The following is a 17,979-nucleotide window of genomic DNA, read 5'->3' on the forward strand; positions in this document are numbered from 1 at the left end:
AAAATCCCACTCAGAGCAACAACAGTCCATTCTGGATAGCCTAAGCAAGTAGGACTGTTCTGAAAATTATGTTGAGGAACCATGACTCAACAAACAGGAAATTCCCAGGGAGGAAGCAGAGGGCCAGGGAGCAGAAACTAGTGGGTATGCGTGTCAGGATCCACACTGGTCTGAACGCACCGCATGCATTTTCTTCTGCTCTTGCCTCACTGTCCCCGAGTCCCAGTGTCAGGTGATGGAGTCCTATTTCTCTGGCTTCAGTCACAGGCTTTAGCATGAGAGGAGTGTGTTGCCAACACTATAATCAATGTGGAGTGGTCTCTCCAAGAAGAAGAGAGAAAGCTAAAATACAGAAGTATCTCTGTAGAAGTTACTTCTTGGAGAAGTGTTTCTTCTGCCAGAGGACGTACAACCAGAGCTCATGGAGTTTTCAGTGCCTTTTCTAGAAGACTCAACCATTTTGAGCTCATGAATCACATGACCTTCAGACTCTTGCTCACCATCTTGTGGCCACCTCCTACTTCCTGGGCAGTTTTACCCAGTATTCTGCACATTCACTTTCTTATGCCAACTCATTTACAACCGTGGGCTGCCATGTCATCGTCTCAATTACAAAAGCACATAAGGAGAGAAGATATTGGGAAGACTCTGGAATAGTGCTCAAATCCAATGGAGGGCATTTGAACATAAAAAGCAGAGAGAGAGAGAGAGGAGAGAAGAAAGAGAGAGAAAGAAATGAATGGGGGAGGGAAAGGGGAGGGAAGGAGGGAAAAGAAGAAAGAATAAAACAAGCATAAATAAAGAATAAACTCATTGGTACCAGCATAGTAGGATATTCCTGTGACAGCCTGACCATGTTTTGGGGAGGACTGTGGAAGGACTTTGGAACTTTGGGCTAGAATATCTATTCGGTGTTAAGAACTCTGTGGGAGGTTGTGTAGGAGCTTGGAAGATAATGTTGAGAACAGTGAAGAAGATGGAGGCCTGGCTTGTGAAATTTCATAGGGAAGATTAAAGACTGTTTTTTAGGGCCATTGCTATTTTGATTGTGAAGATTCTGTGGTTCTGGTTAGCTGGGGATGAAAAATCAGCTGTGATTAACAAGATACCAGAACTACTAAAGCAAAAACCTTTTTATTACTGGGACTATTGATGCTGATTAGCTGGAACTAAGATTAGCGGTGATTAAGAAGAGACCAGTATCATTGAGATGACTTAAACTTCTGGGAAGTGTTTCTGAGAGCACAAAGAGGCTGTGTTCCAGAGATAGCCAAGGTTGTACCTTGTGCTGTGGCTGGACTTAGTAATGTGTAAGAGTTACCCAGGTGGTACTGGTTTTGAAGGCATGAAGTGGTCACACAGAGCAGCTGAGGCTTAGCACTGTGAGAGGCCATGGAAGGCCATTGGTGAAGGTGCAACCTCAGTTGCAATTGATGGCCCAGGACAGAAGGGGTCAATGCAAAGGAGTTGAGGCTTGGCACCATGAAGAGAGCCTATGAGGGGCTGTTGGTGAAGCCTAGTTACAGAGGAAGGCAGCAGTGTTTGGAGATGCCAGTACCATGAGATGACCACCAAGAACGGCAGCAGCAGTGGATGGAGTACAGGTAGCTCGAACCTAGAAGACAAGCAGTGCGCTACAAAGGACAGGGCTGAAGAAGTGACCCACACCCTTGGAGGAGCCCAGAAGATCGTGAGTTGGATCCTAGACATTGGACAGTTGGAGTTTAATTTTTGCTTTTGATTGTGATTGTGCCCTGATATTTTTCCCTCTTGAAGGAAGGAAATATTTTAGTGGAGCCCACAGTTAAGAGACTTTGAATTCCTTCTTAGAATTGGGAACAAAACACCCATGGAAGGAGTTACAGAGACAAAGTTTGGAGCTGAGACAAAAGGATGGACCATCTAGAGACTGCCATATCCAGGGATCCATCCCATAATCAGCCTCCAAACGATGACACCATTGCATACACTAGCAAGAGTTTGCTGAAAGGACCCTGATATAGCTGTCTCTTGTGAGACTAGGCCGGGGCTTAGCAAACACATAAGTGGATGCTCACAGTCAGCTATTGGATGGATCACAGGGCCCCCAATGGAGGAGCTAGAGAAAGTATCTAAGGAGCTAAAGAGATCTGCAACCCTATAGGTGCAACAACATTATGAACTAACCAGTACCCCGGAGCTCTTGACTCTAGCTGCATATGTATCAAAAGATGGCCTAGTCGGCCTTCACTGGAAAGAGAGGCCCATTGGACATGCAAACTTTATATGCCCCAGTACAGGGGAACGCCAGGGCCAAAAAGTGGGAATGGGTGGGTAGGGGAGTGGGGGGGGGGAGGGTATGGGGGACTTTTGGGATAGCATTGGAAATGTAATTGAGGAAAATACCTAATAAAAATATTTTTTTTTTAAAAAAAAGAAACTTTGAATTTTAAAAGATATTAGATTTTAAAAGGATTGAACTTTTAATATGTAAAGACTGTGGGACTTTTAAAGTTGTTTAGATCTTGGGGATGAATAAGAAACTAAGGGTTGAGGCTTACTAGTGATGTGTTTGTGTGTCAAGTTGACAAGGGGTCAATTGTACTGGCTAGTTTTATGTCAACTTGACACAGGCTGGAGTTATCACAGAGAAAGGAGTTTCAGTTGGGGAAATGCCTCCATGAGATCCAGCTGCAAGGCATTTTCTCAGTGATCAAAGGGGGAGGTCCCCTTGTGGGTGGTGCCATCTCTGGACTGGTAGTCTTGGTTCTATAAGAGATCAAGCTGAGCAAGCCAGGGGAAGCAAGCCAGTAAGAAACATCTCTCCATGGCCTCTGCATCAGCTCCTGCTTCCTGCCCTGCTTGAGTTCCAGTCCTGACTTCCTTTGGTGATGAACAGCAGTATGGAAGTGTAAGCTGAATAAACCCTTTCCTCCCCAGCTTCTTTCTTGGTCATGATGTTTGTGCAGGAATAGAAACCCTGACTAAGACACCCATTGTTCTAGAGGCATGACATTGTTAATCAAGGAATTAGCTAACATTTTCTGAAAAGCCACATTTTATAAAATAGGAACAATCTTTGTGACTTCTGCAAAGATATGTACTTTGCGGAAACACTTTGCATAATTGAAAACAAAGTAAGAGTGAATTATATTTGTTTGAAAATTACAGTCCTAGAGAAGAGATTTTCTGGAGACAGTGTTTTGCATAGAAGTAAAGACCACCCTCCCTTCCCCACTACACACACAGACACACACACACACACCAACATTGTTGGGTGTGATGCAGGCTGTACTACGCCATGGAGGAGCTCTTACAAGCTTCTATCTTGGGAGTTCTAAACATCTGTCCCCATTCATTGACCCTTGCTTCATTGAAAGGGAGTTGAGAGCTGCAAGCCCCTTGAATGCTAGCTAAGGGAAGAGAATTCGAGTATGCCTGAGCAAAGGTAGTTCCTACTATATATGTGAATGGGTGAAGGTTTGAAGATTACCGAATTAAGGTAACACCTTTAATCAAATCAATGAATGGCTGTATTAAAACAACAGCAACAACAACAACAACAAAACAAATGAGGGGTTATATAAAAAAGAAAAAGGAAATTCAATACCTCCTGGTACATGGACAGTACAAACTCAACCAGCCAATGGAATTGCCCATTGACTTTTGATTTAATCTTTTAGCATTCAAACGCTAACATAAGCCACTCTGGAATGATGTTTTTCCCTTATGCCCTTGGGTGTTGGGTGGTAAGGTCTGTAAAATGAGCCCCTCGGAGCTCGGATGTACTTGTTCCTTTAACAGAGAGGGTTTTGCCATGTTGCAATACACTCCCAGTAAGCATTCCTTTCCGGGCCCTTTCTGTCTTGCAGACTTGGATCCACATGCTGGTCACTGTTGGGAGCATCTTGTCCTACTTTTTCTTTGCCTTGGCTTTTGGAGCCTTATGTGTCACTTGCAACCCACCCTCCAACCCCTACGGGATCATGCAGAAGCACATGCTAGACCCTGTGTTCTACTTAGTTTGTGTACTTACAACCTTCGTAGCACTCCTGCCGAGGTATGTCATTTGTTTGCTTCTCAAGACAGTAAGTACATGGGATCAGAGGCTACAAGTAACTACTAAGAATGAATGGAAGACCACCCTGTTCAGCAGTGAGGAAGTCAGCCTACATGCTATTGTCCCATAAGCAGACCTAGATTAAGTGAGTGAAGACATATATGTCTCTGTCATGGAAAGATCCAATTTGATGGTAGCTCACAGGAATAAAGAAACTGCTTCATGGAATTATCTGAGGATTTATTGTGCCCTAACTACCATCCCCTGAGCCCTTGCCTTGACCTGTCTTACAGCTATAACAGAATATTCAAACCGGGTATCTTATAAACAGAAATGTCCTAGCTCAGAGCTCTGGAGATTGGGAAGTCCCACGTCAAGGTCCTAGCATGTCTGATGACTCTCATTCAAGGATGAAACTTTAGTACTGCATCCGCCCGTGGTGAAGGTGGAAGAGCAGACCCCTTATAGACTTCATAAAGGCTCCCTATATATTATTACAGTGTACAACGTCTATCGCATGTCAAAGCTTCCTGTGGGTCACAGGTAATGGAGCTGCTAACAGGAGCTCCATCTTCACTTATGCAGAAGAATCGTCTATGCTTTGAGTGTTTCCTCCCCCTGCCCCCAAAACTCATGTTGAAATTAATTAACATTGTGACAGGAGAAGAAGGAACTCTTTATGCTTATTTGGCAGGCATTTAGAGGATCCTTACTATTTGCTAATGGTAAACAAATATTAATTTCCTTAATATTTTAAAATTATTTTGAGTTTTTAAAATCAGGGTTTTGCACAGTAGCCCAAACTGGCCTGAAACTCACTGACAAGCTTAAGCTGACCTTGAACTCATAGCTATCCCTCTAATTTAACGTTCTAAGTGTTGGAATTATAAAGGCTTAACACCCCGCCCAGTTTAATATTATTTTTAATCTCCATTTTATACCTGACTTACCTTCGCCCATCTCAGAAGCCAAGTGATATTTTTTTTTAACTGATAAGTATTCTCCATGGGTCCCCTGATGCAATGGGAGTGAACATAATTCTATGATGTTCTTTGTAACCTAGGTTTGTATACCGAGTTCTTCAGGGATCCGTGTTTCCATCTCCAGTTCTCAGAGCCAAGTACTTTGACAGACTACCTCCAGAGGAGAGAGCTGAAGCTCTCAAGAGGTGGAGAGGGACGGCAAAGGTCAATCACGTGGCATCTAAGCATGCCAGCGAATCAGCTGCTATGTCAGGAAGACCAACACCTGGGTCTTCTGCTGTCCTTGCAATGAAGTCAGCAACAGTGTGTACTGTTCAGCAGAGCACATGTGAGACTGCGCTAGACCGTGGCTGCTCTGAACCTGGGGCCTCCAAGATGACTGGATCCTCAGCAAGCTAAACACTCAGGACACCCTGCTTAGAGTTGCTGGTAATCCTTCAAGTTTGGAAGGATGTAGAAGAGGCACCTCTCAGAAGTTAGGATTACTTGTGGCTTTGTACATGGGATGTCAGCATTTTGCTTAGCATGGAAAAACCAAGAACCTATCTATCATTGTATACCTGTGAGTACATTTGTAAACAAAGGATAGTGTTTGACCAGAGCAGAGTTTAAGAACTGGAATATTTCATTCAGGAGAATGTGTTGTTTTTGTGAAATGTTGATTTTTGTAAAGGAATTTTAATGTCTTCTAAATGCAAACATTATCAAAGAAGCTTATTTGAAATATATTTATTTTACAGATTAGCCTCACCATGCATTTGAAAAATGCTTTAGGTGAGGTCCAACCTGAATTCTCCTTATGAAAAAAAAAAGTACTTTTAAAAATTGTTCATTAGGAAAACTCATTAATTTTTGAGGACAAATTCCCAAGAGCCTTTTATTTCCCATGAGAGAAGGTTTGGGTCCCCGACTGAAGGTGTTTGTCGTCACTCTCTGTCATTTCAGTTTTCTGCTGAAGTAGCCTTTGTAGGGAAGGGCAAAGAAGAAGGCTAGTGTTTTCAACAATCCCAGGCTGCCTTCTGCTCTGTTTACTTTGTTTACTGCTTACCCTATTACTGAGTAGATGCAGAGACTCCCTATGTGCAGATGTTGTCAACCAGGAAACGGACAAATGGCCATGAAACACAATCACCTGAGCCTACAGGCCGTGTGTGAGCAACTCCTGGGTTCTAAAATTGATGACACTCATGTTAAAAATGAGACAATCATTTCAAAAGTCTTCCAGAGTCCACTTGAGAGTTCATAGTTGTAACAGTGCTCAAGAGTTTGTCTGTGTTGTGCCCTCCACAGAATGAGATATAGGTTGAAATTGATCCAGGTTATTCTCAGTGGGAATCTCCGAGGCTCTTAGAAAAATAAACATATTGAAGGGTAGAGATGTCTGTAGCAAGGTTTCTGCTGTGACAAATCACAGATGGATGCTGGCTCCATTTAATGCCTAGAAGCTAACTTACACTAGTCAAGTCAATTTGCTACTGTGAAGTCATGTACTCTTGTTGAAGTCTTTCAAAGCTTCCATATCCACCTGACAGCTGCCACCTCCCTGTCATCTAGAATTCTCTTCATGAACCTCTATGCTAAAGATCAGTGTCTACATGAAAGTCTTATAAACTGTTACTCTCAGGGCCTAACTGTTACCCGCTGGGTACTGTCCCAGTCACTTTCTGTCCCTTCCTGGTATCATTGTTAAATGGTCTTTTCACATAGACTGATTTCTGGAACTGTCACAAAACCATGTGTCTAAACGAAGCTGCCTTCTGCTTCCTTGAGATTTTTTTTTAAAATAAATTATTTAATAAATGATGTTCACTGGAAACTGTCATCACTCCTGTAACTACTCTCTGAATCTGGCTGTAATTGATGCTAGCCCTGAGGAGGAAAACACCAAGGCGTGCCTTTGTCAGAATGCGGTTCGGGCCTTTTTGTTTATGGGGGAAAAATCACTTGATACCAGATCATTCATCATCGCCATAGCAACGGGAATTCAGTCCTTGAGATCATCACTTCCCAGATAAACCTTAAAGCGAATCTCATATGCAACAAAAGGTTTTAATATAAAGATTAAAGGAATGTGACGAAAGGGAGGAAGAAGCAGGTCGTTTCCAAAATGTGAATTATCTGTACATAAGAATATAGGAAAGTAGCCGGGCGTGGTGGCGCACGCCTTTAGTCCCAGCACTTGGGAGGCAGAGGCAGGCGGATTTCTGAGTTCGAGGCCAGCCTGGTCTACAAAGTGAGTGCCAGGACAGCCAGGGCTACACAGAGAAACCCTGTCTCGAAAAACCAAAAAAAAAAAAAAAAAAAAAAAAGAATATAGGAAAGCATTAATGTTTATGTCATGGGGCTATAATCTTATACCTACAGCTCCAAAAATCCTCATAACTTTGCTCATAAATTAATTCCAAACTTAATGTGTTGGATAAATCTGAAGCTATTTATATACTTTATGCAATGACTTGTATATCTTGCTAAAAAGTATTGCTACATCTAATTATATAATGATTAACTATTTTTCTTTAATTAAAAAATACCTTCTGAAGCACACCTTGTTCTGAGATTTTCAGATCTCTGTAAAGATTTTAAAAGGTCGAATTTATAGAACAACAATTTTATGCAAAATTAGAAAAGCTAGTGTGGGTGTGGTGTATCTTTATATTTAGAATATTTCAGCATATTTTGAGGAATCCAAGAAAACAAATAATGAAGAGTTTGGGGTTATGATTTTGTTATAAGAGGTTTCTAAAGCATAGGAACACTTGAAAATGGACTACTCAGTCTTTAGCAGAGTTGATGTTCTCTGAGTACTTCGTGAACAATTATTACTATTATTAAAGACTTATTTATTTTATGTATGTGAGTACAATGTCACTGTCTTCAGACACACCAGAAGAGGGCATCAGATTTCATTACAGATGGCCGTGAGTCACCCTGTGGTTGCTGGGAATTGAACTCAGGATCCCTGGAAGATCAGATGGTGCTCTTAACCACTGAGCCATCTCTCCAGCCCACAATTAGTATTATTAACAACTCATCAGAATAACCATGAAATTGTTACTAGTTCAGAGGAGCAGGTTCCTGTGAGAGTGTGCTGTACAACCCTGGGTACCACTATGCTATTAAAGGGATAATCACTTTTCTGGAACGTGGTCTCTATAGTCTACCCATAGTCCTCCAGAAAAATAAAAAATAAAAAAGATTATACCATTCTATTTGTATTCAGAATTATTTAAAATAAGTCCAGTAGGTACATTTTACTGACTACAGGCTCACCAATGCTAAAAATATTTTATTAATTATGTGCCAACAATTATAACAAAATCGACCCAATGGTCCTAAACCTTCATATAGTCCTGACTGCAGTACAACCATTTGCTACACACACTTTGTAACAAATTCCAGGACAAGAGGTGAATAACATGGAGAATAGAGGTTGAAACAATGTTTTGTATTTGAACTATCTAGAAAAAGAGTACAAAATACACATATAAAATTGCAGGTAGTCCCTGTAAGCAATACTGAGGCAGTTTGGTTGCTGGTGAAGTTTAGCAGTGCATCCTACTTGTTCAAAAAGGCATTTGCATGTTACATAGTTCATGTGGCTAATTAAATTAGGTATATATGAAGGTTTGTGTTTTTAAACTTTTTAGTGGGAAAAAATACTTGTAACCACTAATTGCTTTGGAAATTGATTCCCATAAAGTGGCCCAGTGCTTAAAAGCATCCTTAAAATTTAGTTTTAATTATCAATGAGGCAAAATGGCAATACCAGATGTTAGACATCACGAGGGGGAAATTGCAAAATGTTATATACTCCATGCAACATTTTGCTGCACTTTGAAATATATTTCTGTAACTTTTCTGTTTTGGGTGAATACGAGCAGACTAATTCTCAGATTTAATTAGGTGTGGGATATTATTTAATTTTTTTCTCCTTTTTAATTTGTGTGTTTTACGGAATGGAAAAGATTCTTATTCATTCCCACATAAGCAAACAAATTATTTCCTCAAGGATTGACCTGGCCTTTGACATCATAGTCATCTAAGTGACATACACCGAAAATTCCCAGTAACGGGAACAAATCTGATGGAGATTTTAAGCTTAATTTGAATACAGAAAGGATAGAATTATACTTACTTTGGAGTGTTAGTTTGGTTGGCTAGAGAATTTTACATTCTTGCAACTTCAACTGTCTAGATCAACACTTTGGGTCCTTTCTCTGTCTTTCATGATTTCTTCAAGTTATTTAGAAGAGTATAGTAAATAATAAAAGCATATATATATATTCTCCTGGCTTTTTACAAATTAAAAGCCAGTCTCCAAGATCAGTTCTGAAATGTGCCCCCTAAGCCACTAGGCTTAAGCAGAAAATGGAGATCAGTCAGCGTGTATCTCCGTGTGTGTGTGTTGTAGTAGTAATAAAAGGAGCTTTCTATAACTTGTTACCCTAGAGCTCCAAATGTCTCTATGGGTTGATAATTGCACACTACATTCAAGGTTAGCCTAGCAAAAGAACAAAACCTACTTTGCTCTGTGCTTTTAAAAGGATTCATGAAATTAATGAACGATAATGTTGAAAGAGATTAAAGCCTGAGTAAAACTCATCTAGCACAAACAGGAGAGATCTTGCAGTGCATGTTGAGTGTCCTGTCTGCGAAATGCCTGTTCGTACAACTCTTGGCAGGACAAGCTTCCGTTTAAGAGGGTCATTCTCCATGTAGGTTTCCCCACAAAGTCTCTGATTATTCTTGGGATTTCTTTTGGAGAAAGGTCTGGATATATATTTGTCTTTCAATCCAGCCAACAAAGTAAGACACATTGCTGTACACTCCAGGTCCCAGAACTTTGGAAAAGCAGACGGAGCCCCATGAAGTTAAACCAAATAATGTCCACTGTCCTCCGGGTCGTTCACAAACCAAAGGCCCACCGCTGTCTCCCTGCAAGGAACAGCAATTGACATTAGTCATGGGAGTTCAGAGGTCTAGGGGTGGGACTATCATCCTAAGGGTACAATGAAGCCCAACAGCTTAACTGAGTTGGAAAATTTCAGCAAAGTTTTCCATAGTAAGCCTGGGAGGGCATCTGCTTTCCACTGTATAAACTGAACATTCCAATAAATATGGATTCTGAGTTTTAAAGGGATTGATGTACTGAGTAAAGAGATTTTGTTCTGTCTTGTCATGAGGTCAGAAGGCTTATATAACATACCACAAAATGTCATAAATTAAAAAAAAAAGCTTTAGGCATTAAAACTAATTATCTCAACAGTTTTATTGTTTAAATTGATCTTATAAAAGTGGGAAGTACCCCAAAATGGAAAATTAAAACATCCCCAATTAATCAGTTGTACATAATGTTCTAAAATGAACCCTCCCAAATGCCATGTAATTGTCTTGGGCTAATGATGAGTGTGGCTTTTCTTTGCTTAATACAAAAATCTTAGGAGCAGTCTGACCTCTCTAAAGCAACAGAACAGCAGAGTAGAAACCTCACAGCCTGCCCCCCACTTGCTTGCTAGTTGGTGCATTTGTCCATTTGAACCCCAGAGACAGTTCAGCACAATAGCTGCCGAACATTTAAGTAAATGTTTGAAACCTCCCAGACACTGCAGATAAGCCATGTTTGGAAGATCTCAATGGCCATTAAGTCCTGTCTGAGGTTAGAGGCAGTGACAATGACAGGCTGCTAGTCAAATGAAGGCCATGACATATCAAGCAATTGTAGACAGAAGTCCTTTCATACACTATGGGAGCTGGACTGCCAATGTATGTCCTAATGTTATTGTGGTTATACATGGCAGTGTCCTCTGGTGTCCCCCTACTGCTTAAGACAGTGCATTTGAAGCTGTGATTTCTATTTGTCCCTCATGATTAGGTCTGTCTTAGCCACCAAATTGATCAAAGGAGATGGGTTGTCTCAACTCTCCTCCTGGCAGTGAACAATATTCATAAATGTTCCGGAGGGACCACACATGACTTGTGATCAGCTCTGCAAGCTCACGAAAGTCATGGAGGATCCTGATTGCTGGCAGGGTTGTAAGGCAGCTTACCATGCATGAGTCCACGGTGCCGGACTCATAGCCAGCACAGATCATCCGATTGGTGATGGTTTTCATGTCAAAATAGGACTGGCACTGCTCCAGAGGGATAATGCGGACCTCCCCCTCCTGCAGCTTAAAGGGCACTGTGCTCAAAGAAGAAGAACAAAGAGAGACACACAAGAACATAAGACTGACAAAGGCGTGGCCAGCAAAATACAAAATGAAAAATATTGCAGGAATATTTTCAAAACACCGAGAGAACCACATCATTTCCCAAAAATATCATCTCAAGGGGAAGATTTATTTGAAACCCAAATGTCCTGCTTAGAACTTTTGATAGCAATCATCTATCTGATGATGCTCCTATTTTTCTAGTGAGACACATTATTCAAGTAAGAATTTCTTAACCCATGGGTCACGACCCCTATGGAGGTTGAGTGACCCATTCACAGAGATTTCATATCAGATATCCTGCATATCAGGTTCTTATATTATGACTCATAACAGTAGCAAAATTATGGTTATGAGGTTGCAATAAAAATGTATGGTTGGGGGGGTCACTAGAACATGAACATGAATTAAAGGGTCACAGCATTAGGAAGGGTGTCCCCTTGTCATGTGCTGTGGAAAGGAGGACGACAGGGCAGAGTTTTTAGCTTAGCACATCCATCCTGCTCTAGGATTCGAGAAAAGCTTCTGACCCTCACAGGAACTGGCCCACCTCACACGTGCCCCTGTGACCTTTGTTCTGATGTGGAACCTTTCATCCTAGAGGCTGTGACAAATTTTGAAAGGGACAGCATCATCTCTTGCTTACAATAGATGGAGTATATGGCTTCTGTCTTGCTTAAAGTTTCTCAGGAATAACAGTGGCTGTCTGCAAGCAAAACCTCATACATCTTATTTGCACATCCTAAAATCCACACAGATTTGAAGCCGTGATGGGGAAACAGTACTAATAATAATCATTTGGGGAAAACAAACGTGATATACTACAAGCCTAACAAACCAGAAGGATGTCATCAGGATTATAATGAGCACAGCAGTCAATAGTGTACTGCACACTAGGGTAGACAAGGCTCATATCACGAGCATCTTAGAGGTCACAGTGCTATTTTCCTTGTATAACAATCTTATATGTTCTAGGATCACCTCATCCTTTCTGTAGAAAGCAAGAGATTGGAATGGCCAGGGTCAATCTGATATTCCAGAAAGAATTCATTTGCCTATTCCTCATGTATCCCCTGACTATGGTATATGTGCCATGTACCGTATTACCATGAATTTATATAGATATTTTGTGGTGAACACAAATAGAGGCACTGTGAAGTATATTCTGCTCATTTTATTACAATGCTAGTCATGGTTCTTTTGTATAGGAGTGATGGCATGTTCCTTTAAATTGGTGTTCTTGTGGTTAATATCAAGATGCCACCATTCAGAGAATGGCCCACTCCTGCAGATGACACAACTATTTTGTTCTTGGCTCTTATTATAAACTTTAAATAAGTCAAACTTTTTCTATGTATTTTGTGTTTAAATCACTTTCCATGAAGCAATTTGAAGCAATTGAAGTAATTTAAATAGTTAGATATGTATCACACTTCTTCATAGAAGGATGTGCTGCCTATGTAGATAAGAACAAATCGATTGCAAAACTGAAAGTGTGACTATGTAGCTTGACTGCAGAAATGGAATTGCCTAGAGATATTTCTGCCAAGAGATAGCCCAAACCACTGTTCTCTCTAGCAGGGATGTTGGGTAGGTCATACCTTGCATGGAAGCTCAAAAACATTGGTAATAGCCCTCTGGAGAAAGATCAGAACTGTGTGGAAGGATGCTTGAGTTTGCATCTCAGGCAGGCAGGTTTATGCATTATAATGGATGGTTCATGTGTGCAGTTGACTTAGAGGGGAGACTATAACACAAGCTTAGTATTTACACCATGTGGCTGTGTTTTTACATGGGAAATGATAGACAAAGCCTAAAACTAACCCTACGCTTGCAGAACGGGCAATCATGACTAATGATGCTCACTCACTTTTATTGCCCATGTGGCCCCAGCCTGTGATGTAGCAGTACGTATCTGGTTCTAGATACTCCTCTGGACTGGGTAGGCAGACAGGTCTGACGTAGCTTGTCTCATTGATATCATCACTCAGCTCCACCACGCTGATATCATAGTCTACCACTGCTCGACTGTAACGGGGGTGTAGCAGGATGGCCTTCACAAAGCGGGTCTGCATGAAGCCTGATGGATGGTCCAGGTTGTTTATGCCAAATACCACTTTCCAAACATCAGCATCCTCTCTCCTAAAAACAATCCAAGAGAGTACCTTCAACTATCTGTTTTGATGGTACATGCTTTTTAAAGCAATTTTGGTATATGAACAGTGGCTGTTCCCATGCCTGTCTCCTAATTCATTCATGTGAAAAGCGGCCACACAGTGACCTGAGGAATGAATACTCGAGCATTATTATATGAGGAAGCAAAGCTCAGACTTCTCCCATCATTACTTTAATTATTTAATTATTTTTTTAAAAAATGCGGAATGTTTCACAAATTTGCATGTCATTCTTTTGAAGGGCCACGATGATCTCCCATGCATCGTTGCAATTCTAGTAGCAAGCACTCAGCCTTCTTGGATAGGACACTCTTGAAAATAGAACTTGTTTGGTCTTAGGGGCAGTCAGCTGTTGATGGCATAAGAATGATGCTTGAAAGTTAAGAGGAAGAGAGAGGAGCAAGGGAGAATATTAAAGAAGAATGGAGGGTGTGGGGAAGCCAAAACTAAGAAATTCTTCCAAGAGAGAACAAACTCTTCAGGGAAGCATCAGGTTTTCAGGGCAGTTCCTTGCAAGGTTTTAAATGCCCACTTACAAACCCCAATGGTCAATCTCTGGTCCCATTTTGGAGGAGCATTTGTCTTCAATATTTTTGTCTTAATTTGGTAAATAATTTTTACCTTAAAATTAGCTTTCTTCTCCAAGTTTACAGGTCTTATCAGTCTTAGGAGTTTCTTCCAATCTCATAGGTTGCTCCCTGCCCCTTGCCCATCTTTTCTCCTGGGTCCTTCTCTCACTCCCTTGGTGTCAACGTCAACATGCTCTGATCTTAATCACACCATGTTCTGGAGACTCTTGAAAGTATATCCTGAGCTATAGTCTCTGACCCGAGTCACAAACTTGATCCAATTGTCAATTAAACATAGTCACATGCATGTGTGATAATGGCCAAGATTTGTCAAGGGCAGTCCACATGATTGGTGATGTTTAAAGCATTCAGAATTTTTGGAAATCAAGTGCTTCCAATTACCAGTGACTAACTGAATCATTTCTCTCTTAAACCCAATACTGGAAGCAACATAATCTGGCTTTCAGTGTGTATCCTGCACCTGGCCATTCTGCCTCCTCTATTGTTCTCTGCTTATGAACCTGCTTTAATTTCCTTCTCCTGGTTTTCAGTGATATCAGGGATATTTGATGTTGATTGATCTCTTTGTCTACCCTCCGTCTTGCCTTCTCCCACCCTCACAGAGTTTTATATCAGTGAAAACAAGAACTATAGTATGTGCTACTTACACATTGCTGTGGCCATACCACAAACATGGCTTAAGTGAGGAGAGACTTCTTTTGGTTCATAGTTTCAGAAGATTCCAGTCTATTGTTGTAAGGAAGCGATGGTGGCAAGTGTGTGTGGTAAAAGGGCTCCTCACAGTATTGCCGCACAGAAAGCAGAGAGCAACGGTGGAACTAGAGGCCAGACTATAATGTTCAAAGCCCTATCTACTTTTAGACCCTAACTTCCAGATAAGCACTATGTGCTAGAGTATAAACACTCAAAATACAAACCTAGGTGGTGTCTTGGCTGGTTTAGTTGCTCTACAAGCAATTTATACATTTTCAGTTTGTTTTAAAGAAAATGACATCAAACCTACAAAAAAATGATGTTGGATACAACAGATATACAGATACGTTACACATTTTCTAGGCCAAGCATTGTGCTGGAGATGACAACAATCGAGAGAGGCAAGAAAGGCATGACTTCTGCCAATGCAAATTGGATGACTGAGTGAAGCTGGCCAATGCATGAAATAATTATAAGTTGGAGGAAGTGTTATGTCCTGGGCATGACAAGATAATGTGACAAAATGAGGTTTCATTACATCATGCTGTCATTCAAAGTGCATGCTTTCCCTCCTGTCTTCCCCGTTTTCCAGTTGTTTGCTTCCCCCCGCCCCCACTCCTTTCTAGTCTACAGGAATAAGTCTGCTTGTCCATTGAGGAAATGCTACATTCACATGGAATTTTATTGTTTAAGACATTGGAAATCAACAGTACTTATTCAGATTAATTTATTAGATGCCTCGTTAGAAGATTCTCACCCTGGGACCACGACGACTTAACTCCAGTTGTTGCAACAATTCATCCTCTGCTTCAGTCATTAGCAATTATTTAAAGTAATTGAACATTCTTAATTATTTGTAATAAAATGCAATAACACCAAAATTCAGTACTTAGTCAATTATAGTGGGGTTAACAATAAAAACACAGCGGGTCAGTAAAAACAAAAACTGTTACTAAGTTACATCCAGTCTTGCTACACAGTCTAAGACCCGGACAGCATTAACATCCATCAAGAGCAAGAAGGGGGAAAAGTAGATAGACTTATTCTTTTCTGTTTTGTTATGCACATGATATGAAATGCAAAGTACTTCTTAGTGTTTTCCCTTCATGGCTGTGGAAAAGAGAACCAAGAAGGTAGGAAGGGGTTTCTGAAGTGAAGGAGAGGAGCGGGAATGGCAGATTAACTTCAGTACGTGAACCAGTCATTTTTCATGCAGTGGTAAACATGGCTTGGAACATACTGAGCACGTGCTGGAAAAAGGAGTCAGAAATGAGGACAGAGACCACAGAGACGGGCCCTGCCTCTTGGCTGAAGAAGACTTGGGAAAAAGAGTTCTATGCTACACGGGTGCCACATGAATCTACTATCAGCAAAAAGTACTCACTGAGAAGCACAGGAGCAGGGCATGGTTATAAAGTTAAAGAGGGAAATCAGGATACAATGAGCCAATTATATGAACATAAAATCCACAGCACAAAGAATATAACTTCCCATTGGTATGCCAAGCCTCAAAACAGCATCAAAGAGAAGTACAGCATCCTTAGTGATACTTATGCAAAGCCTCTTTGGCTCTCATGGCCTGGGGGTTATTCTGCTGCTAAGTGTCCCCTCTGTAAGCACAAGGACCTGGATTAGATCCCCAGAATGAATACTAGCAAAACTATGGCCACATGCATTTGTAAACTCATCTGGGAAGGGGACAACAGAAAGACAGGTCTCTGGGCCTTGATGGTGTGAGCCAGTGTACTCTACTTGACAAATTCCAGACCACTGAGAGACTATTTCAAGCAAAGTGCTTGCCGCACAAGGAATAATACCAGAAGTTAACCTCTTCCCCCTCCCCTGACACACACGTGACTACGCACACACATGTACATGTGAATTGTTCTAAGACTGAGTAATCAGGCTCAAATAAAGCCAATGACTCCAATCACCCAGAATGAAAATGGTGCAGTTAGCTGTTAACAGACATTTTTCTCCTTTCATTTTTCCTGCAGACATACTGTGATTTTTATAGCTCACATTTAAAGCCAAACATATCCATGCTTATACTGTTAGGAATATACACTATAGATGAGACAGATGTAATTTCAGTGTTCAAGTCTTCAACTATGAAGTCTAAAGGGAAACCTAGTGACTTGCATATGTCATATGAACTATGGCATCTGCCTCTGGGCAGAATAAGCTGTCACTTCTGTTTGCTATTCACCATATTCAGCTCTAGTGTTTAGACATGAAAATATGATGTAATTCTGCTAGTCAAATGCACCTTGAAGTTTTTATTCTCTACAGTGTTGGAGATTGACCCCAGGGCCTTGGGCAGGCTAGCAATCACTCTACCAATGGCCGGCCTCCTCCATTTCATCTACTCAGATTTATAAATCTTAGTCATTTTTATATTCTTTAAGACATAAAATGTTCTACCCTCTGCAGTTTTTAGTTTGGGTTTGACTATTTTATATGAACTATTTTGCCCATTTAACAAGGAAAAAATGATACATAGAATTAACAAGTATAATAAGATCTATCCCCCATTACAAGACTTACCCAGCACAGCTAGCTGGTGATCTGGAGGCCATTTGAAGGTATCAAAATTTGTACTCAGGAGAGAGACATACTGCTGTTCTACAACTCTTAGGAAACGCTTTATTTTTAACATTGTGCTGTCATTAGTATTTTAAAATTGTTGTCTGTAGAGAGGGTACACAAAGTTTAGACTAGGGTGGTTGCAATGTAAATGCAGGAAGAGGCAGGTGTGAGTTACTGAGAAAAGTGTGACAGCCATGAGCTCTAGTTCAGCACCATCCACCTCTTGCTGTCAGCTAATCACTGATGCAGTAGAAGACCCAGTGTATCTGACCTTCCAGTTGTTCAAGGAAAACCAAATATGTAGATTTTATGCAAAACATCCCGTTTCAAAGGTTAGATAAAGGATTTTAAAAGCAAATTAGATCCACAGTCGAGATTATCCATTTGTTTATGAGCCCTGTAATTTTCCGAGCATTCTTACACATTACTTCAAGAGCTCCTCATCTTATCTGCTATGAGAGGTGAATTACTTACTTAATGGTAAGTCACGTAAGTCACAGAGACAGTGATCGTAACTAACGGGATCAGAAGGGGAGTCCTTTGAACACCTACACCAAATATTTTCTGTTAAAACTTGAGGCAGTGAAAAGCATCCATAGATATCAACTGAGGTACTAGGAAAGAAAGACTTGTCAGGTGAATGGAAAACCATTTTTCGGTAATATGATGGCAGATGACAAGGGGAGATACTGTCATGTGGAG

At 40.8% G+C, this 17,979-nt stretch overlaps 2 protein-coding genes across 4 annotated transcripts in view; one reads left to right on the forward strand and one right to left on the reverse strand.

Moving 5' to 3' along the window:
• Positions 1-6,825, forward strand: part of Atp10d (ATPase phospholipid transporting 10D (putative)) — a 95,803-nt gene extending 88,978 nt beyond the window's left edge. For both annotated transcript variants that reach the window (XM_021162656.2, XM_029477564.2), the window contains 2 exons: positions 3,852-4,039; positions 5,103-6,825. In XM_021162656.2, the coding sequence (XP_021018315.1) occupies positions 3,852-4,039; positions 5,103-5,421 (507 nt within the window). In that variant the 3' untranslated portion in view covers positions 5,422-6,825. The remainder of the gene's footprint in view (positions 1-3,851; positions 4,040-5,102) is intronic.
• Positions 6,826-8,274: 1,449 nt separating this feature from the next.
• Positions 8,275-17,979, reverse strand: part of Corin (corin, serine peptidase) — a 214,384-nt gene continuing 204,679 nt past the window's right edge. For both annotated transcript variants that reach the window (XM_029477597.2, XM_021163653.3), the window contains 3 exons: positions 13,102-13,373; positions 11,070-11,203; positions 8,275-9,957 (listed from right to left, as the gene is read on the reverse strand). In XM_029477597.2, the coding sequence (XP_029333457.1) occupies positions 9,763-9,957; positions 11,070-11,203; positions 13,102-13,373 (601 nt within the window). In that variant the 3' untranslated portion in view covers positions 8,275-9,762. The remainder of the gene's footprint in view (positions 9,958-11,069; positions 11,204-13,101; positions 13,374-17,979) is intronic.

This window comes from Mus caroli, unplaced genomic scaffold (assembly GCF_978045245.1).
Source record: "Mus caroli unplaced genomic scaffold, Mus_caroli_1 scaffold_4, whole genome shotgun sequence".
Taxonomy (NCBI): domain Eukaryota; kingdom Metazoa; phylum Chordata; class Mammalia; order Rodentia; family Muridae; genus Mus; species Mus caroli.